Source organism: Eriocheir sinensis, chromosome 6 (assembly GCF_024679095.1).
Source record: "Eriocheir sinensis breed Jianghai 21 chromosome 6, ASM2467909v1, whole genome shotgun sequence".
Classification (NCBI taxonomy): Eukaryota; Metazoa; Arthropoda; class Malacostraca; order Decapoda; family Varunidae; genus Eriocheir; species Eriocheir sinensis.
Genome location: NC_066514.1, coordinates 1,075,847 through 1,098,784, shown reverse-complemented (window position 1 = coordinate 1,098,784; position 22,938 = coordinate 1,075,847). Strand labels below are relative to the sequence as shown.

At 45.9% G+C, this 22,938-nt stretch overlaps 1 protein-coding gene across 1 annotated transcript in view; it reads left to right on the top strand.

Moving 5' to 3' along the window:
- LOC126987217 (cell surface glycoprotein 1-like) overlaps nt 1–17,920 on the top strand; it is a 37,095-nt gene extending 19,175 nt beyond the window's left edge. The window contains exons 2-5 of the mRNA XM_050844037.1: nt 10,264–11,451; nt 14,992–15,111; nt 16,908–17,076; nt 17,684–17,920. Of these exons, the coding sequence (XP_050699994.1) occupies nt 10,264–11,451; nt 14,992–15,111; nt 16,908–17,076; nt 17,684–17,762 (1,556 nt within the window). The 3' untranslated portion in view covers nt 17,763–17,920. The remainder of the gene's footprint in view (nt 1–10,263; nt 11,452–14,991; nt 15,112–16,907; nt 17,077–17,683) is intronic.
- Nucleotides 17,921–22,938: the final 5,018 nt, after the last annotated feature.

Below are 22,938 nucleotides of genomic sequence, written 5' to 3'. Positions count from 1 at the left end.
AGAATTGTAAGAGTCAATGAACCCTGTACTGTGGCGCCAACACTTGCCCCAGCCTTGTCATTAAGCCGCGAGTTTTGGAAAATCAACCGCCTTGGTGGGAATCGCCATAACTCCCTTATTGCTGGAGCTACAGAAAAGTTTTTGGTATCAGTCGACGGCAAAATGAAAGGGATATATTATTTAATTAGCAACCGGGCTCGAAAACCGACTCGAAAGAGTAAAAAATCGAATACATTCGCAAAAAACGACTCGGAAAAAACCCTATTTTTGATTTCCCAACCTTGAAACCCGCTCATTTTTTGAGAATTAAAAAAACCTTATTTAGCAAATGATTTAGCCCTGCCAATGTGCTTTCCAATATGGTGCATAACATTTCCCTACTCCCAGTAGTTTCGTCGCTAGACCTCGAAACGTAAACCCTGTCGAGAGCGATTTTGAGGAACTCCAGACACTGACGTTTTCGTCTAGTGTGGCCTTGCTATTGCCTCTAGAAGGCTGTACTTTGGCATGCAGCCCCTCGTGGCAATGGAGTTTGACCAGCTCGAAGGATGTTTTGATAGCTCGATTCCAAGTTCGTTGTCGAGCCGTCACAAAATAGCCTGTTTTTCGGCCCTTTTGCCGCGATTTGGACACGTCCTATATAGATTCCTCAGCCCTCTGAGCTCGTTTGGTGGGTGAGGGACTATACTTATAAGTGATCCTCGGAGAGGCTCAGGACGTTCCAAGAGCCCACACAAAGAGCCTCCCGAAGGTTGATCTAAGGTTTGGTTCAGTCGAATGAAGACGCTCGACTGGAGCTCCGTTACTAACCATAGGATTTTATGGAAAATGCTCACATTGTGATTTCCACACGAAGATTTTGGAGGAGTATATGGATCGTATTATAAGTCACTCTCGCTTCTCACATCAGCTATTTCTAAAGGTCAAAGAGGGGGTCAATCGGGTTTTAATGAGTGTTTTTTTTTAGGTTCACGGTACAGAGGAAGGGTCAAACTACCACCAGGATCATAAAACTACTTTTGGGGAATGTCCCAAACTCCTACGAAAGCCTTGGCAAATAATTATGTGTTCTTGGGCGGCGAAATGTCTTATGATTCGACCCTATATAACATTGTCTATCCTACCCAAACTTACCCTAACGTAACCTGACTTGTTCAGGAGTGGGCGCCGCATACCCGTGTGGAAAAAGACAATATGCGAACCGGATGGAACTTTGGCATGACCGCAACCTCTACTTTTGTTTTGGGGTTTGATGTGTTCTGCATGCGGTGGCTGAGTGGTAGCGTGCTGGGCCCACATTCACCGCGTGATGGACGACGCGGGTTCGAATCCCCACGCTACCACCTCGGATTTTTCAGTCACCGCCGAGTGGCTTAAAACTACCCACATGCTGTCCTGAAGACCACCCATCAACCCGGACTCCAGAGGAAACCGTCCAAGTGAATCAAGAAGGAGTTCCGGGGGGCAGCATGAGCCAAGAGAAGATGGCGCCACTATAAACACTTGCCTGCGCCATGACGGGTCCCTCAAGAAAGCCTACCGGCGTTATAGGCATTCACGTAAATAAAAAAAAAATAAAAAAATGCACTCCCCAACCACCCGGATCAGAGGAAGGACTGGCTGCTTGCTGTGGCAGGGAAATAAACCCTTGAGAAGATAAATGTCCCGGAAGGCTCCTCCACTACCTCGATACGGAGGTTGAAAAGTGAAAGGTCCACCCGGCCTTAGCGAGACAAACAAGGACGCCACCTGAGCGTTTCGAACACCGGCTGGATTTTATATTTTTTTATCACTAGTATCAGTATTTCAGTTAATTTTCATCATCAATATCATTATTATTATTATTTTTTTTTTTTTACGTCGTGGCCTATTGCGCTGGTAGGCTTCTTCCCGGTGGATCCTGATGGTCGGCCCAAGGCTTCTTCCCGGTGGATCCTGATGGTCGGCCCAAGGCTTCTTCCCGGTGGATCCTGATGGTCGGCCCAAGGCTTCTTCCCGGTGGATCCTGATGGTCGGCCCAAGGCTTCTTCCCGGTGGATCCTGATGGTCGGCCCAAGGCTTCTTCCCGGTGGATCCTGATGGTCGGCCCAAGGCTTCTTCCCGGTGGATCCTGATGGTCGGCCCAAGGCTTCTTCCCGGTGGGGCCTGATGGTCGGCCCAGCCCGTTCTGGTGCAGGCGAGTGTTTATAGTGGCGCCATCTTCTCTTGGCTCATGCTGCCCCCCGGAACTCGTTCTTGATTCACTTGGACGGTTTCCTCTATTGTCCGGGTTGATGTGTGGTCTTCAGGACAGCATGTGGGTAGTTTTATGGAACTCGGGGGTGACTGAAAAATCCGACGAACTCGCGTCGTCCATCACGCGGTGAATGTGGGTCCAGCACGCTACCACTCAGCCACTGCCTACCCTACAACCCTTCTACTACACAGGACATCATGAACTAAATATCTCACTCCTTTACCCTCACAGAGTTCCTGGTAATTATCACATGGGTGTAGGCTGAAGTTTTGTAAATTATAATTCAGACGGCATTCAGTTTACTTATTTTGAGGAGATATTAGGTTGATATTAAAAGACATACTCGCTTCTCACATCACCTATTTTCAAAGGTCAAAGAGGGGGTCAGTCGGGTTCTAATGAGTGTTTCTTCAGGTTCACGGTACAGAAGAAGACTCACACTACCACCAGGGTCATAAAACTACCCCTGGAAATGCCAACAACTCCTACGAAAGCCTTGTCAAATATGTGTTTCTTTAGGTTCACGGTACAGAAGAAGGGTCAAACTACAACCAGGGTCATAAAACTACTCCTGGAAATGCCCACAGCTCCTACGAAAGCCTTGTCAAATATGTGTTCTTGGGCGGCGATACGTTTTGTCATACGACCCATACTGTATACTGTTTTAGTCCATAAGTGTTTATTTATCATCCCATTTGTCAGATGTTTTTACAATACCCATTTTTTATATTTTTTACGAGGGAGAGAAGTAGCGCTTGTACATAGCATCCTGTTCAGTGCCTTCCTTCCGTTCTCTTCTTCCTCTCTCCGCATTTCCCTTCCCTCTCGTGTGTCTCCCCTATTTCCCCGCGTCCTTGGCCGTGTTCCGTTTTGCCACTCACTGCCATGGTTACTAGAGTGTGGGTGCAGAGGGTGAGGGGGCGGAGGGGCAGCAAGGATAAATGGGGGGAGGAAGGAACGGAGAGGAGGGGACAGGGGAAGGGAGACGGAAGGAAGAGGGGGAGGGGAAAGAGGAAGGGAGGAGGAAGGAAGAGGGAGGAGGGAAGAGTTAAGTACCTGTCATCATTCACGGTAGCTACACACACACACACACACACACACACACACACACACAGACAGACAGACAGACAGACAGACAGACAGACAGACAGATAGACACACACACACACACACACACACACACACAGATAGACAGACAGACAGAGACACAGACAGACAGACAGACACACACACACACACACACACACACACACACACACACACACACACACACACACAGACAGACAGACAGACAGACAGACAGACAGACAGACAGACAGACAGACACACACACACACACACACACACACACACACACACACACACACACACAGAACTATGAGAACAAGTAGGTAAATACAACTAGGTAAATACACACACACACACACACACACACACACACACACACACACACACACACACACACACACACACACACACACACACACACACACACACGCATTCATGATTCTTTATTTTTTCAGTACCATTCACACAGACGGGTGTTGAATATAAAGTATTCCATGAAGTAAATTCAAAACTAAAATGATTCATACACAAAATCAGGTCATTTTATGTTTATATATAGATTTAAGATCACTAAATGTTATGCAAAAGGGATATCAGAAGCACTTTTTTTTTTTTTTACGTCTATGCCTATAGCGCCGGTAGGCTTGTTTGAGGGGCCTGGATAGTGTTCGGCCCCAGCCCGTCATGGCGCAGGCAAGTGTTTATAGTGGCGCCATCTTCTCTTGGCTCATGCTGCCCCCCGGAACTCGTTCTTGATTCACGTGGACGGTTTCCTCTAGAGTCCGGGTTGATGGGTGGTCTTCAGGACAGCATGTGGGTAGTTTTAAGCCACTCGGCGGTGACTGAAAAATCCCAGGTGGTAGCGTGGGGATTCGAACCCGCGTCGTCCATCACGTGGTGAATGTGGGCCCAGCACGCTACCATTCAGCCACCGTTATTACTATTATTATAATGATAACAGTAACAACAGTATGAATAATAATAATAGTAATATTAATAATATTTTTCTCCTATGGCGCCGGTAGGCTTTATATGTATGGCCTGATGGTCGGCCCCAGCCCCCGGAGCTCATCTTTCATCCTAGAATCTAGAGTCCGGGTTGATGGGTGGTCTTCTGGACAGCATGTGGGTAGTCTTGGGCCACTCGGCGGTGACAGAAAAAAACCCAGCTTGTGGCTCCGGGCGGGGTTCGAACCCGCGTCGTCCTGGACGCGGCGCCGTCACGCTGTACACTCAGCCACAGCCTCCCCAATAACAATAACAATAATGATGATGATAATAGAAATAATAATAACAATAATAATAACAATAATAATAATAATAATAATAATAATAATAATGATAATGATAATGATAATGATAATAATATTAATAATAATAATAATAATATTAATAATAATAATAATAATAATAATAATAATAATAATAATAATAATAATAATAATAATAATAATAATAATAATAATAATAATGCCTAAAAGCTACGTACTGAAAGCGCAAAATTAGAATATCAGTCTAAGTAAAACTAATCAATAGTGAAGTAACAAATATAATGCGGAAATAATTAGTAAATAATACATCTGTCCTCTAGTCAACTATTTACTAATATAAAAAAAATACTTCCATATAACGGAATGTACTGGCCATTATATGTAAATTTTTGATCGTTCATGCACGCAGACGGCCCAGCGGCACACACACACACACACACACACACACACACACGCAATGGGGAGGCGGTGGCTGAATGGATAACGTGACGGCGCCGCGTTCAGGACGACGCGAGTTCAATCCCCGCCCGGTGCCACCAAGCTGGGATTTTTCAGCCGCCGCCGAGTGGCTTAAAACTACCCACATGCTGTCCAGAAGACCACCCATCAACCCGGACCCTAGATTCTAGGATTAAAGATGAGCTCCGGGAGGGCAGCATGAGCCAATGCAAGATGGCGCCACTATAAACACTCGCCTGCGCCAGAACGGGCTGGGCCGACCATCAGGCCCCACCGGGAAGAAGCCTTGGGCCGACCATCAGGATCCACCGGGAAGAAGCCTTGGGCCGACCATCAGGATCCACCGGGAAGAAGCCTTGGGCCGGCCATCAGGCCCCACCGGGAAGAAGCCTTGGGCCGACCATCAGGATCCACCGGGAAGAAGCCTTGGGCCGACCATCAGGATCCACCGGGAAGAAGCCTTGGGCCGATCATCAGGATCCACCGGGAAGAAGCCTTGGGCCGACCATCAGGATCCACCGGGAAGAAGCCTTGGGCCGACCATCAGGATCCACCGGGAAGAAGCCTTGGGCCGACCATCAGGATCCACCGGGAAGAAGCCTTGGGCCGACCATCAGGATCCACCAGGAAGAAGCCTACCGGTGCAATAGGCCACGACGAAAACACACACACACACACACACACACACACACCGCATTGTAGTGCAGTAGTTAGCACGCTCGCTCCACAACCGAGAGATCCCGGGTTCGTATCCCGAGCTGAGTGGACACGGATGGGTAGTTTCCCTTAATCCCTGCCCCCATTCTACCCAGCAGTGAATGGGTGTCAGTCGGGGGTTGTGTCTCGCTACTTGGGCATGGGCGGGTATGAGCGAGATCTCTTTAGTGTGTGTGGTTCCAGCCGTTCCCAAGTATCCGCTACCTGAGCTTCTCTCTCTCTCTCTCTCTCTCTCTCTCTCTCTCTCTCTCTCTCTCTCTCTCTCTCTCATAACAAATTTCAGAGTGTAATCAGACATGGTGAATTGAACACATGCACACAGGCACACAAAAAAATGAAGGCATATTCCGAAGTTCCATGATCACATAATCAGGAAAAGATTTACATAGATTTACATAGAAAATCAGACCACACAGACCCCATGGTCCAGACTAGGTGGTCTGTCCTTAAACCTAAGTTACTACATTAATCAGATGGCTCCAAAACGTTGCATTTCAACTCTAGTTAATATTAAGTTGAAGGAAGTGACGGTCGAGCTTGTTTTTGAAGGAGTCAATCGTGTTACACTGGTCCACTGATGGTGGGAGCTTATTCCATTCTCGCACTACAACGTTGGTGAAGAAAAATTTGGTGCAGTCTGAATTTACTTGTCTACATTTGAGTTTTACGCCATTGTTCCTCGTGCGCAAAGCGTCATCGATCATAAACAATGTTGATCTGTCTACATTCGTGAAACCATTAAGTATTTTAAAACATTCGATCAGTTTTCCTCAGAGGCGACGTTTGAAGTAATGAGAGAGAGAGAGAGAGAGAGAGAGAGAGAGAGAGAGAGAGAGAGAGAGAGAGAGAGACTCTCTCTCTCTCTCTCTCTCTCTCTCTCTCTCTCTCTCTCTCTCTCTCTCTCTCTCATTACTTCAAACGCCATCAGATCACTCACTCTCCTCCTCCTGTCTCTCATAGTGATGGATGGCCACATGTAAAGCACTGTCTAGTTCCCCCACTTTTCGGCAGTACTAATGAATTTCCTTTACGTTACGGGGAATCCTGAAGGACGCATTCTCAAACAGATCGACACCTTAGAACACATATTTGACAAGGCTTTCGTAGGGGTTAGGGGCATTTCCAGAGTTACTTTTATGACCCTGCTGGTAGTTTGACCCTTCTTCTGTACTCTGAACCTAAAAAAAAAGACTTATGAGAACCATCCTTTTTGACCTTTGGAAATAGGTGATGTAAGAGGTGGAAGCGTCTGAGACCGTATTCTCAAACAGATCGACACCTTAGAACACATATTTGACAAGGCTTTCGTAGGGGTTAGGGGCATTTCCAGAGTTACTTTTATGACCCTGCTGGTAGTTTGACCCTTCTTCCGTACTCTGAACCTAAAAAAAGACTTATGAGAACCAGATTAGTTTCCTTTTCGACCTTTGGAAATAGATGATGTAAGAGGTGGAAGTGTCTGAAAATACCGAACATGATCCCTCCGCCGCGTCCGCTGTACCGCCGCCGAATTGAACATAAGAACATAAGAACGTAAGGAGTCTGCAGGAGGCCGGTTGGTCTATACAAGGCAGCTCCTGTATACTCAACCCCACCTTACCTCACCATCCATGGCTTTATCTAACCTCTTCTTGAATGTATCTACGGTATTGGTATTGCCCGCAAGATAACGAACAGCAAACATTTTTTCCCCCTGGAGGATGAGAGATTAGTTAGGAGTTATAATGCTCATAAATATGCTTTTAGTTTTTATATTGCATTTTTTTTACGTCTATGCCTATAGCGCCGGTAGGCTTGCTTGAGGGGCCTGGATGGTAGTCGGCCCCAGCCCGTCATGGCGCAGGCAAGTGTTTATAGTGGCGCCATCTTCTCTCGGCTCATGCTGCCCCCCGGAACTCGTTCTTGATTCACTTGGACGGTCTCCTCTAGAGTCCGGGTTGATGGGTGGTCTTCAGGACAGCATGTGGACAGTTTTAAGCCACTCGGCGGTGACTGAAAAGTCCGAGGTGGTAGCGTGGGGATTCGAACTCGCGTCGTCCATCACGTGGTGAATGTGGGCCCAGCACGCTACCACTCAGCCACCGCCTACCCCTATGTTGCAACAAAAAGGTCAATACAAGATTTTCATGGTGTTACATTTCTACTTGTCGTAAGCTTATCTTTTAACCCTTGTTTCTCATCGACGTGTGTTATCAGATTTAACGCTACTTTTGATAAGGAAAGTCTCGTTGCAAGTAACATTTCTATTATTTATCTCTTCGTGTCTGAGGCCAGGGTTACAAAATTATCGTATTCAGACACTCAGCACATCGTATATTTTCCGGTTTCTGAGTCACAGCTATCGCAAACAAACGCCAATAAGTAATGCTTTTAACGAGAACTTTAACTGGAATCTCGTTATCTGTGTGGGTAGGAAAGTTTTGGGCCCTGAAACTGATAAATACGATGTTTTGAGTACGATAACTTGGCAACACTTTGAGTCATTTTCATGTTGGTGACAGAAACGGGAGCCGCTCTTTCCTGGCGTGTTGGCCCCATGTCCCGGGCTCAGGTTCCCCTTTGTTGTGGTCTGTGTCCTGTTATTGGTGGTGGCATTATCTGTATGATCCCCTTTTTTTGGAGGAGATGAATTATTGGAGTGGGATTACTTTTTACTCACTCTCTGTTGGGCTACATGTGTGTGTGTGTGTGTGTGTGTGTGTGTGTGTGTGTGTGTGTGTTCCAAACCTCTATATTTCTTTGCGGGAATTAAGCTATATTTCTTTATGTGTGTGTGTGTGTGTGTGTGTGTGTGTGTGTGTGTGTGTGTGTGTGTTCCAAACCTCTATATTTCTTTGCGGGAAGCTGTATTTCTTTGTGTCTGTGTGTGTGTGTGTGTGTGTGTGTGTGTGTGTGTGTGTGTGTGTGTGTGTGTGTGTGTGTTCCAAACCTCTATATTTCTTTGCGGGAAGCTATATTTCTTTATGTCTCTGTGTGTGTGTGTGTGTGTGTGTGTGTGTGTGTGTGTGTGTGTGTGTGTGTGTGTGTGTGTGCTTTTTTTCTAAAACTATGAGAGATGAGCTGAGAGAGAGAGAGAGAGAGAGAGAGAGAGAGAGAGAGAGAGAGAGATGCCTGGGAGCGACGTTAGATTCTTTCCAGTGAACACTGAATTGCAAATAACTGAAGTGTAGTTTGTTTCTGTTAACATCTTTCTCATAAATCTGTATATAATGAACTGAGTCGTCATCGCAATCGAAAGTCTAACCAAAATATGTGCAAAGTATGTATCAAGTTTGGATTTTTCTCTCACAGTAAGTCAATTTGGAATATTTAGTGTATTCAATATTGTGTTGAGCGAAAGTGATGGGCGCGAGGGGAAGCATTTGCATTGCTGCTGAAATTGTCTCAAAAAATAACAAGAAATGTGCCGAGGTAAAAGTTTGTGGAAAAAAAATAGTATCATTTATTTGTGTTTTCTATCACGGAGCGAAATAGGAGATAACATGACAAATGATATTAATTTATTGATCAAGTTATGTAATTTTCTTATAAATCATGAACCACTTCTTTGTTGTGAGGAAATGGTGTGTTGCATGCATGTAATATTGTATCGAAAGTAAGAGAATTTGACTTTAGAGGGCATGCTGAACTACTCTAGTTTTAAGGGGCTATTACACTGGGCAAATTTTCCGTGGATCTTCAGTCAAACCACGATTTCCGCTGGCGTGGTTCTCATATTTCCGTGGTTTTCTGACGTGTCCACGATCTTCCAAAGCTACGGTAGATTTCACTGAAGGACGACGGTATTACTCACCATCATCATCAGCAGCAATAACAACAAACAATTGAAAACCACGCCAGCGGAAATCGTGGTTTGACTGAAGATCCATGGTTAAATATGCCGGTGATACTTTCTAAGAAGTCCGCCGCCCCCTCCGCCACTCCAGTCCCCCCTAACCCCCAAGACAAGCCTGGGGAACTGTGGGGAACCGGGGTTTGGGGTTGGGACAGCCAAAATCACTGAAATATGGGCGTCCAAAATTTCCCTAGAAAAATCGCTAAATTAAGGAAAATTCCCTACATGTGGGGGGGTCCAGGGGGGTTAGGAGGGGGGTCGAGTCGTAAAGTTCGGTTGGAGTAGTTTAAATATGCTCCCCACAAAAAAAAAAAAAAAAATTTCCGGCGCACCATACATGTGGGGGGGGTCCAGAGCCTTGGTTAGCAGGGGGGCGAGGGGGGCTGTTAGGTTATAAAGTTAGGACTTTCCTTACTTTCGAGACTAGGGAAGTTTCCTTCATTCAGGGATTTTTCTAGGGAAAATTTGGAAGCCCATTTTTCAGTGATTTTGGCTTCCCCCCCAATCCCCGGTTCCCCACAGCTCCCCAGGCTTGTCTTGGGGGGTAGGGGGGGCTGGAGTGGCGGATGGGGAGGCGGACTTCTTAGAAAGTATTACCAATATGCCCAGTGTAATATCCCCTTAACCCGCCATGTTTAACCACAGCCTCATATGACCCTGGTTTGCTACTCCCGCAGGTGTTATCGTCGCTGTGGCCGTGGTGGTCCTCGGTCTGGTTGTCCGAGTGTCCGCGCGGCCGCAGGAGGTACCGGAGGAGACGACAGGGGAGAATGGGAAGGGACAAGTGACATTCCCCAGCGAGTTCGACTTGGAGCAGACTGAAGCGGGACAAACTGAGCCCAGTCCGACTGACGGAGTAACGGAGGCCGAGGCAGACGGAACTCCGGCATCTGAGACCAATACTGGCCAAACGGACCTGACTGGTGAGTCTGAGGATGAGCCGAATGGAGCTAAAGTATCTGAGGCAAATCCGACAGGGACCGATGAGCCTGAAGTTATTCCAAGCGAGACTGATGTACCTGAGACCAGTCCAAACGAAGAAGATGAGTTGTCTGAGCTTGAACCAAGTGAAACTGAAACACCCGAGGGCAGCCCAGTTGATACCGACGTACCTGAATCCGTTCCAAGTGAAACAGACGCATCTGAAAACACACCCAGCGAAATTGACGAAACTGGAACCGGACCTGACCAGATCAACATGACGGATATCCAACCAGACGTGAATGAAGACAATCCCGAAGAAGCCGACATTTCTCTGCCCATACCAATTGAAACTGACGCTAAACCAAATGAAACAGAGTCAGAAACGAGTGAAACAAACACGGAGAAGACCAAACCGAGCGAAACAGAGTCAGAAACGAGTGGAACGAACACGGAGCAGACCAAACCTAGCGAAACAGTGTCAGAAACGAGTGGAACAAACACGGAGAAGGCCAAACCGAGCGAAACTGAGTCAGAAACGAGTGGAACAAACACGAAGACCAAACCGAGTGAAACAGAGTCAGAAACGAGTGGAACAAACACGGAGAAGGCCAAACCAAGCGAAACAGTGACCAAACCAGGAGATACGACCAGTCCCAATACCAGTACAGACCAGCCCAAACCCTCCACCACGAATGCTGCGACCGACAAGACCACTTCAACGACAACAACTCCAACAACAACGAAAACGACTCAGGCCACGAGACGACCCACTGCAGCCACGAAGAGACCGAGCCTAGTTGGTGGGTCTGGAGGATTCCCACTGCCGAACGCAAGACCTGGAGTCGTGGTTGGGTTGCGACCAGACCGGATTAATAAGACCGACGACATCTTGCAACAAAACAGAACCACTTGCCGGAAACCTGGCGTGAAATATCCAATAGGTGAGTATAGTTGCAGTAGTAGTAGCAATGGTAGTAGTAATAGTAGTAATAGTAGTAGAAGTAGTGGTAGTATTTTTTTTTTTTTTTACATCTTCGCCTGTGGCCCCGGTAGGCTTGTTTTTGGAGGGGCCTGATGGTATGGCCCAGCCCGTTCTGGCGCAGGCGAGTGTTTATAGTGGCGCTATCTTGCATTGGCTCATGCTGCCCTCCCGGAGCTCATCTTTAATCCTAGAATCTAGAGTCCGGGTTGATAGGTGGTCTTCTGGACAGCATGTGGGTAGTTTTAAGCCATTCGGCGGCGGCTGAAAAATCCCAGCTTGGTGGCACCGGGAAGGGATTGAACTCGCGTCGTCCTGAACGCGGCGCCGTCACGCTGTCGACTCAGCCACCGCCTCCCCAAAGTAGTAGTAGTAGTAGTCGTAGTAGCAGAGGCTTATTCTTTATCAAATAAGTCCTTTCACACTTTCCCTTCCCCTTCCATTCTATTTCCCTCTTCATTCTATTCCCCTTTCTATCTTTCTTAGACTTAGCCCGGTAGCAGCGGGGATGATGTTTCTTAATGGTCCCTCCAAGCGAGAAAAATGAGAAAAAATCACCCCTCACACAAACCATGCCATAATATATATCCAAGCATTTGTGATCAGATTATGTATCATCTATTTTGGGGGGGTTTATATCATGCCACAAATTTGGCCCGACGCTGCTATACCGGGTTAAGTTATATTAATTAATAGTAGTAATAGTAGTATCAGTAGTGGTAGTAGTAGTAGTAGAAGTAGGAAACCTTGCAGACACAAGTATTTCATTACATAAACCAACAGGGAGGCTACCCAGGAAAGGAATATTTGTAAGACACCTGAGCGTTTCCTTTTCACCAACATAACTCTATCCCCACATTCATAAATTCCTGGCAATGTTAATTTTGAAACCCTACGTAAAAGATAGATTTACTCGGGAGTGTTGCCTGAATGAATAGCGTGACGGCGCCGCGTTCAAGACGACGCGAGTTCAATCCCCGCCCGGTGCCACCAAGCTGGGATTTTTCAGCCGCCGCCGAGTGGCTTAAAACTACCCACATGCTGTCCAGAAGACCACCCATCAACCCGGACTCTAGATTCTAGGATTAAAGATGAGCTCCGGGAGGGCAGCATGAGCCAATGCAAGATGGCGCCACTATAAACACTCGCCTGCGCCAGAACGGGCTGGGCCGACCATCAGGCCCCACCGGGAAGAAGCCTTGGGCCAACCATCAGGATCCACCGGGAAGAAGCCTTGGGCCGACCATCAGGATCCACCGGGAAGAAGGACCATGAGGACCCACCGGTAAGAAGCATTGGACCGACCATCATGATCCACCGGGAAGAAGCCTACCGGCGCAATAGGCCACGACGTAAAAAAAAAAAATATATATATATATATATATATATATATATATATATATATATATATATATATATATATATATATATATATATATATATATATACCTCCCCTAAGGATTTTATCCCTCGCCAGTTTCTTTTCAGCCCGATCAGTCTTTACTGTGGAAGACGGCCACTGTTCTTCTCTTTATGAAACCTATCAACAGTGGCGTTCCCCTGGGCGCTATTCTATCTCCCACTCTCTTTATATTGTTCAATAATGATCTTTCCAAAACTGTTCTATCCACTTCTACGCCCATAACTCAACTCTGCATTACTCAACATCTTGTAACAGAAGGTTATTCCAAGAGGAGTTAAAGAACTTAATTAAGGCTAGATATTGCAGAGCGCTTAGCCTCCTTTCCTCCCTTCTCATCCCCTCCTCCCATTCCTCCCTTCTCATCCCTCCTCACCTCCCCTTCCCTCGCTGAAGAGCAAGTGTTACAGACCTTATAACGTATGAGTGGCGTCATCCCCGCGGGGCCCTTAGAGGCGCGGGGCCCGATGCAGGACACCTCTCCCCCCGAAATTGACCTCTCTTTCGGCCACCTCTTTTGATTCTTTTTTGTAGGAGCAGCGAGTAGCGGGCTTTTTTTTTATTATTGTTTCCTTTTTTGTGCCCTTGAGCTGTCTCCTTTGTTGTAAAAAGAAAAAAAAAAAAGTTGCATCGGTTGCATTGACCTAGGGATGGAGTGTATGTATCTGAAGAGCCATTTCCACCCTCGTGCGGAGTGTGCATCTCACGTGTTCAGGGGTTCCACACATACAGCCATTTTAGACAGAGTAAAGGGCTCTTCGTCTCATCAACTCCCCTCCTCTTAGTGACCGTCTTCTGTCGCTTTAATTCCAACGCCATGTTGCCTCCTTTTTCTATCTTCTGCCGATATTTTCATGCCGACTGCTCTTCTGATCTTGCTAATTGAATGCTTCGATCCCCCCTTTTCACGGACCCTTTGCGCACGAAATTCAACTCTACATATAGTTTATTTCAATTCAATTCAATTCTTCAACTCTCCCAAACACTCACCACGCCTCTCTTCCCCTCCCCCACTCTCACCCCACGCCTCCCTTTCTTTCACACACACACACACACACACACACACACACACACACACAACACGACTATCCTCCTCCTCCCAACACGTCTTAGACCCACATTCTCAAACGTTTCGACGCCTTAGTATAGCCATTTAAAAAGGCTCTCGTAGAAGTTCCAGGGATTGCTATGGGTGGTTTCATATCCTTGGGGGTAGTTTTGCAAGGTTTCTACGCCATGAGCAGGTATATTAATAGGTTAGGTTAGGTAAGGTTAGGTTAGGTTAGGTTAGGTTAGGTTAGGTTAGGTTAGGTTAGGTTAGGTTAGGTTAGGTTAGGTAAGGTTAGGTTAGGTTAGGTAAGGTTAGGTAAGGTTAGGTTAGGTTAGGTAAGGTTAGGTTAGGTTAGGTTAGGTTAGGTTAGGTTAGGTAAGGTTAGGTAAGGTTAGATTAGGTTAGGTAAGGTTAGGTTAGGTAAGGTTAGGTTAGGTAAGGTTAGGTTAGGTTAGGTAAGGTTAGATTAGGTTAGGTTAGGTTAGGTAAGGTTAGGTAAGGTTAGATTAGGTTAGGTAAGGTTAGGTAAGGTTAGATTAGGTTAGGTAAGGTTAGGTAAGGTTAGGTAAGGTTAGGTAAGGTTAGATTAGGTTAGGTTAGGTTAGGTTAGGTAAGGTTAGGTAAGGTTAGGTTAGGTTAGGTTAGGTTAGGTTAGGTTAGGTTAGGTTAGGTAAGGTTAGGTAAGGTTAGGTTAGGTTAGGTTAGGTTAGGTTAGGTAAGGTTAGGTTAGGTTAGGTTAGGTTAGGTTAGGTTAGGTTAGGTTAGGTTAGGTTAGGTAAGGTTAGGTAAGGTTAGGTTAGGTTAGGTTAGGTTAGGTAAGGTTAGGTAAGGTAAGGTTAGGTTAGGTTAGGTTAGGTTAGGTTGGGTACGGTTAGGTACGGTTAGGTACGGTTAGGTACGGTACGGTACCCTCCCATCACAAACACACTCATGATCCCTTTCCCCGACTCCATCACTCACCAACCCTCTCTTCCACTCACTCCCATAACATGCACCCCGTCACCCCATCTCACCACTCTTCCCCACCCCAGGCATCACCTTCGACGAGCTGCGCGCCGCCCTGGAGGAGGCGCGAGTGCTTCTCATAGATATTCGTCAGCCGTGGGAGCTGCGGGAGACCGGACGCCTTCCCTGGAGCAACAACCTGCCATGTACGCGCGTGTGTGTGTGTGTGTGTGTTGTTATCGTACTCAGAGCATAGTATTTAGTATTTACCGGTTTCTGACGCCTAACTATTGCCAAGAAACATCAGGAATTAACTATTTTAACGATGATTATAAGTGAATGTCTTCATTTGGGTCCACGAGACAGTTTTGGGGTCGGAAGTCGGTATATATAAGAGGCTGAGTACGACAATCTGCCAACTTTGCTGTCATACCGATGCCAGATTGTCGTACTCAGAGCATCGTATTTACCGGTTTCTGACGCCTAACTATTGCCAAAAAACATCAGGAATTAACTATTTTAACGATGATTATAAGTGAATCTCGTTATTGGGGTCCACGAGATAGTTTTGGGGTCGGAAGTCGGTAAGAGGCTGAGTACGACAATCTGGCAACTTTGCTGTCAGTGTCACACCGTTGCCAGATTGTCGTACTCAGAGCATAGTATTTACCGGTTTCTGACGCCTAACTATTGCCAAGAAACATCAGGAATCATCTATTTTAACGATAATTATAAGTGAATGTCTTTATTGGGGTCCACGAGACAGTTTTTGGGAAGTCGGTATATATAAGAGGCTGAGTACGACAATCTGGCATCTTTGCTGTCACACCGATGCCAGATTGTCGTACTCAGAGCATCGTATTTACCGGTTTCTGACGCCTAACTATTGCCAAGAAACATCAGGAATTAACTATTTTAACGATGATTATAAGTGAATGTCTTTATTGGGGTCCACGAGACTGTTTTGGTTCGGAAGTCGGTAAGTATTGGAGGCTAAGTACGACAATCTGGCAACTTTGCTGTCTGTCACACCGATGCCAGATTATCGTACTCAGAGCATCGTATTTACCGGTTTCTGACGCCTAACTATTGCCAAGAAAAATCAGGAATCATCTATTTTAACGATAATTATAAGTGAATCTCGTTATTGGGGTACAGGAGACAGTTTTTGGGAAGTCGGTAAATATTGAAGGCTGAGTACGACAATGTGGCAACGTTGGGTGTGGGTGAATGTCACGGGCATTATTTTCTGTGTTATATATTACCCATATTTTTCTTACCCCTACATTATTTCGTGTAATACATATATTCTTCCTTTGTGGTTGAGTTTCTCCCTTGTCACGACCGTTTTTTTTTTATGGAGTTATCGAACGTTTTTTTTCCGGCCATCCGCCACAACCCGCGCTCTACTCTATAATTTTCCTTATCCTCCCTCTATATCCTTATTCTGTTTCCTTTGTTTGACTTCGGTTGTTTATTTATTCTACATATTTCAATTTGTCCAATATCACAGCGCTCTTCTTAAATATATAAGTTCTTTTACCTCTCTCTCTCTCTCTCTCTCTCTCTCTCTCTCTCTCTCTCTCTCTCTCTCACACTCACACACACACACACACACACACAATATCACACCTCTTTCCTTATATGTCACAATTCGTTAAATATATAAGTTCTTCTACCTCTTTTTTTTCATGAACTCTCTCTCTCTCTCTCTCTCTCTCTCTCTCTCTCTCTCTCTCTCTCTCTCTCTCTCTCTCTCTCACACACACACACACACACACAATATCACACACCCTTCCTTCCTTAAGTGCCAATATTTCAATAACTGATAATCACCATGGATTTAGAAGTAATATATCTTGTTCCATTTCTTATACCTCCATTTCAAGCTATCACTCTCCTTCTTCTCCATAACCTCCTCCTTGATTTCCCCCTCTGTGTCCATCTTTCATAAGCCTTCTCTCCTCCTTCCATACGTATTTTTGTATCCGTCCTTCCCCAGTGCCTGAGTTGGAGGAGGCGGTGCAGCTGAGCGAAAACGCCTTCATGGAGCGCTATGGGTTTCCGAAGCCCATGCCGGAGGACGACAACGTGGTGCTCACATGTAGGTCCGGACGGCGGGTGCAGCGGGCGTGGGATCTGCTCGAGCCTTACGGATACTGCAACGTGAGGTGAGTAGCGTGGGCGAGCCGCAGAGAAACTATATAAGGAAAAGAATGAAGCAGAGAGGAAGGATAGATACGGGCGGCTTACAAATACTACCCAAGTCTATATATACCAAGTCAAGTCACTCTGCTTCAAAACTGTGACCGGTACGCGCAGGAGGCGGTTTTGGGGCGGAGCAGCGGGATGACGTCACTTGGAGCCAAAAAAAAATACCCGCCAGTTCAGGGGTGACTAAAGTTGGGGCCGTGTGTGCACTCTGGATGTGCATTCTCGCCTTCTTTCACAGCGCGTTCAGGCAAGCCACTGACGAAAAAATATGTCTTTTTATTGTGCTATTGCGTGACTGTAATTCCAATGCCTACAAACGGCGGTGTGGGGTGTGAGGGAGGGCATGTTGAAGTGATTGATTTAAATTAGTCCGCCTTTCCTCGTTTTCTCTAAATCCCTGTTTCTACATTCTCTAGTTTGGCTCCAAGCAACGTCACGCATAAACCACGCCTCGGCCGTGTCTCCTCCCACAAACCTGCGCGTGACTTGACTTGGTGTATATAGACTTAGCCTACCATGTAACCCTTGTGTAACTACTGCATACTTAATAACTCTTCCCCACAGGCTGTACTTTGGTTCCTATCTTGATTGGAAGAGTCGAGGAGGTCCTTTGCTCCCTGTGCCGCCCTCCCGTAGGCCCTGAAGGACATGGACATCGAAATTCCTCTTCGCCGTTCTCCTCGTCCTCCTCAACTCTCTCCTCCTCCACCTCCTCGTCCTCCTCCGCGTCGCCTTCATTTTTTCTTCCTCCTCTCCTTGCTTTGCTTCGCGCTGAGCTCAATAAACTATTATTAGTACGATTTTCTGCATTGTTATTTTATCTACCGTTTACTATCAACTTTCATAATATCGTCACCTTCGTAAGCAAACCGCCTAAGTCAATATTCTCTTACAGGAAACAGGAAAAGAACTGTCATTATCAATTTGGCTTAAGATTTAGGCAGAAATGAAAAGGCCAATTCTAGAACACTCAAACCCTATACAAAATTGGGCGTCACGTGTTAAAAAAATTGATGTAGACAAAAACCTGGAAGTCGCTGAAAAATGACTCAGGCGATTTTTTTATGAGGGTGACGATATAGTTACTGTTATTTCAATATCCTTCATATTGTGAAATTCTGTGTAATTTTCTTTTGTTTTCATTATATCCTTGCAAATATTTTGAGAACTCTAGATGACTATTTCCTCGTATATATGCACATATGTATTTACTTTCTGTTTTAGCTCTTAAACGATCATATTTATAAGTCTATTCACAACATACAATTAATCTAAAGCCCCAATCACACTGTGCCGACTCTGGGCCACGACTACCCACGACTCTAGGGTACACGAGGTCTTGGGTGTTGATGTGAAAGGGTCGGGCTTATCTTGAAAGAGGTCTTGAGACTGTTGCCGAATGCTGCGCCGACGTCGTGACGGGAGTCTGGAGTCGTGAGGGTTAGCACGACATGCTGGCAACGAGGACCCCAATAAAACCTCCCCCGCCTTCTTGGAGCGTGGGAACCAACTTGTCACATGGAAAAGTCGCTGGGTTGTCGTGGCCCAGGGTCGGCAGAGTGTGAACGGGGCTTAACGAAGGGTGCACACTCAACTATATAGTCTTCCGTGATTCGATTTTAATTTTAGCTGCCGATCAATTTCAGGTAACACTTCACTGTTCTCCGCCCCAGCGACTGTCAAAACATTAAACAAAACATGTAAATTATAGTAAAACCAATGAAAAGTATCGATCTATTTGAATATTTTCTATTGATATTTACGGTAAACCTGTTCTATCGTTGAATTGTTCTCTGCAATAAAAGTTGATAATATTACCGTGTTTTACTTATTGAGTCTGTTGAGGAAAGAAGGGGAAAAGGAAAGTTTCGTTTAGTCGGCGCAACATCTGTGATCATATGCCGGAGAGAGACAGGAGGGGGAAGGAATTATAGGAGAAGGGAACAGACCCCAGGAGACGGGACACAACCCCCGATTAATATCTGGTACCCATTCACTGCTGGGTGGACAGGGGCGTAGGGTATCGGTAAAGCCGCCCAAAATTTTCCACTACGCCCGGGAATCGAACCCGGGAGGAGAGAAGGGGAGTAGTGAATTATCCTGAAGGAGTGTTGTGCAGCTGAGGGAACGAGAAGACAGAGGGCCAGTTTAATTTACAGTCCAGTACAGCACATTTGTAAGCTCCCCAACCAAACACAAAATACTACGAAAAGTCACTGGTCGGTATTATCTAAGTCTATATACAGCAAGTCAAGTCATACGCAGGTTTGTGGGAGGAGACACGGCCGAGGCGTGGTTTATGCGTGACACTGCTTGGAGCCAAACTAGAGAATGTAGAAACAGGGATTTAGAGAAAACGAGGAAAGGCGGACTAATTTAAATCAATCACTTCATCATGCCCTCCCTCACACCCCATCCCGCCGTTTGTAGGCATTGGAATTACAGTCACGCAATAGCACAATAAAAAGACATATTTTTTCGTCAGTGGCTTGCCTGAACGCGCTGTGAAAGAAGGCGAGAATGTACATCCAGAGTGCACATACGGCCCCAACTTTAGTCACCCCTGAACTGGCGGGTATTTTTTTTGGCTCCAAGTGACGTCATCCCGCTGCTCCGCCCCAAAACCGCCTCCTGCGCGTACCGGTCGCAGTTTTGAAGCAGAGTGACTTGACTTGGTATATATAGACAGAGTTTTATGAGACACTTTTGCTTCTCACATCAGCTATTTCTAAGGGTCAAAGAGGGGATCAGTGGAGTTCTAATGAGTGTTCTTTTCGGTTCACGGTACAGAAGAAGGGTCAAACTACCACCAGGGCCATAAAACTATCCCTGGAAATGCCCTAAACACCTACGAAAGCCTTGTCAAATATGTTAACTTGGGCGACGAAACCTTTAGTAATACGACCCATTGTAGTTCTAGTGTTTGCCGTTGGTATAAAAAGGAGAACATTTTAGGACGTCACGCGGGAAGTCTCTTTAGAATCTGGCACTGAGTAGAATTAAACGGATGATTGTGGAAAATACAGTTTGGTTTGGGCGATAACAGTGACACTTAGACTGTCGAACTGGCCCAGAGAGGCATTGGATTGATGTTGGTGAAGGCCGTGAAGCTAAGGAGGGGGATGGAGAAAGCTATATAGAAAACAGATCGGTGAAGACGAGGGAGGGAGAGGACTGGAGAAAGATAAAGGAGAAGGGAAATGTATAGAACTCGAGGTGGTACTACTGATAAGGGTGACGAGAATAGATACCATATCTTTTTTAGTTTCCTGGTGCTACTTACACATATATCCTTAGTTGTATAATCACACTCTGTACTGCCTGGGGGTTGGGATAGCATGCTCCTCCCTTCTCCTTTGTTGTTTACTTGCAACAATAAACTATCAATCAATCATGTGGCTGTACAATACTGCGATACATAAGTTAAATTAGTGAAGCTTTTTTTATATAGCAGTTTTACATTATATTGTTTCTCATAGTGAGCGAGTGTAGCGATGATATTATGATTGATTGAATGATTGTTTGTTTATTATCGCAAATGTACGCAGTGAATAAGTTATGAGTGCAGAGTTACGATGTTGATCTCGTTAATAATACTCGCATATTTGTATTGCCTGCTAGGGGGACAGGGGAGTCGAGTGTGCAGGGGAGGGAATTAAGTGAGTCAAGTGTAATTGTTAGTGTTGGTATGTTGTGGTGAGTGAGTGTGTATCTGTTTTCTGAATGAGTCTATTGTACCGCAGTCTAACACCTGTTGAGGGAGGCTGTTCCGGTCACGTATGGTGCCCGGAAAGTATGCGTGCTTGTATGAAGAACAGCTATTTGACAAGGCTTTCGTAGGAGTTGTGGGCATTTCCAGGAGTAGTTCTATGGCCCTGGTGGTAGAACAGCTATTTGACAAGGCTTTCGTAGGAGTTGTGGGCATTTCCAGGAGTAGTTCTATGGCTCTGGTGGTAGAACAGCTATTTGACAAGGCTTTCGTAGGAGTTGTGGGCATTTCCAGGAGTAGTTCTATGGCCCTGGTGGTAGAACAGCTATTTGACAAGGCTTTCGTAGGAGTTGTGGGCATTTCAGGAGTAGTTCTATGGCCCTGGTGGTAGAACAGCTATTTGACAAGGCTTTCGTAGGAGTTGTGGGCATTTCCAGGAGTAGTTCTATGGCCCTGGTGGTAGAACAGCTATTTGACAAGGCTTTCGTAGGAGTTGTGGGCATTTCCAGGAGTAGTTCTATGGCCCTGGTGGTAGAACAGCTATTTGACAAGGCTTTCGTAGGAGTTGTGGGCATTTCCAGGAGTAGTTCTATGGCCCTGGTGGTAGAACAGCTATTTGACAAGGCTTTCGTAGGAGTTGTGGGCATTTCCAGGAGTAGTTCTATGGCCCTGGTGGTAGAACAGCTATTTGACAAGGCTTTCGTAGGAGTTGTGGGCATTTCCAGGAGTAGTTCTATGGCCCTGGTGGTAGTCTGACCCTTCTTCTGTACCGTGAACCTGAAGAAACACTCATTAGAACCCGACTGACTCCCTCTTTGACCTTTAAAAATATGTAATGTGAGAAGCGAAAGTGTCTTGCAATAGCGACCTATGTGTCAGTGTTAGTGTGATATGTTTGGTATTATTGTGTGTGTTACGAGTACATTGACTGCGTTGTGTAAGAATCTATGTGGAGCAGTGGCAATGTTAAAACTAGCCTCTTCCATTTAGCATAACCTGTTTCTGGGTCGTGATCTGTAGAGTCCCTTATAGAGTCCCGACAACCTAAGATTTGGACGTCATTATTGGTCCTGTTTTCACCACGAGAGCGTGTGCTAGCGTTTGAAAAGCCCGGCGAAAACAGGCCCAATAATGGCGTCCAAATCTTAGGTAGTCGGGACTCTATAAGGGACTCTACAGATCACGACCCAAAAACAGGTTACGCTAAATGATTGATTGATAGTTTATTGGAAGACGCTGTAAATGTTTGTGACCTTGTACATAAGTGTAAGTCTGTGTGCTTGTCTGCGTATGTGAAGAGGTTCCATCTTTATCTGTTGTTTGATCCGTGTTGTGATGCCAGGCGTTCGAGTGTAATTGTTTGTATGAACCTACTAGTAGTAGCCTTGGTGTTGATATGTTCTAACCCATCAATGTTTCTGTGTATGTAAGGATCCAACACCGTGGAGCAGTATTTTGGTGTTGGTCTCATAAGTGTGTTATACGCTATGTGTTTTATGTCAGGTGTACAGTTGTGTAGATTCCTCCTCAGGAACCCGAGGGTCAGGTTCGCTGGGACACTGATATATACTGGGGGAGGCGGTGGCTGAATGGATAGCGTGACGGCGCCGCGTTCGGGACGATGCGAGTTCAATCCCCGCCCGGTGCCACCAAGCTGGGATTTTTCAGCCGCCGCCGAGTGGCTTAAAACTACCCACATGCTGTCCAGAAGACCACCTATCAACCCGGACTCTAGATTCTAGGATTAAAGATGAGCTCCGGGAGGGCAGCATGAGCCAATGCAAGATGGCGTCACTATAAACACTCGCCTGCGCCAGGACGGGCTGGGCCGACCATCAGCACCGGGAAAAAGCCTTGGGCCGACCATCAGGATCCACCGGGAAGAAGCCTACCGGCGCAATAGACCACGACGTAAAAAAAAAAATAATAATAATAAAAATAAAAAAAGTCTGTATTTGAGTGTTGAATTTTAAGTTAGTGAAGAGGTGGACACTAATTAAGATACTTGTGTGTGTGCACTGATTCAAGGTCTGTGTTATGAAGAGTGTAAATGTCATGGATGGGGTTGAATGAAGTTGTGAGTGAACGAAGCATTGAGCGAATAATAAAG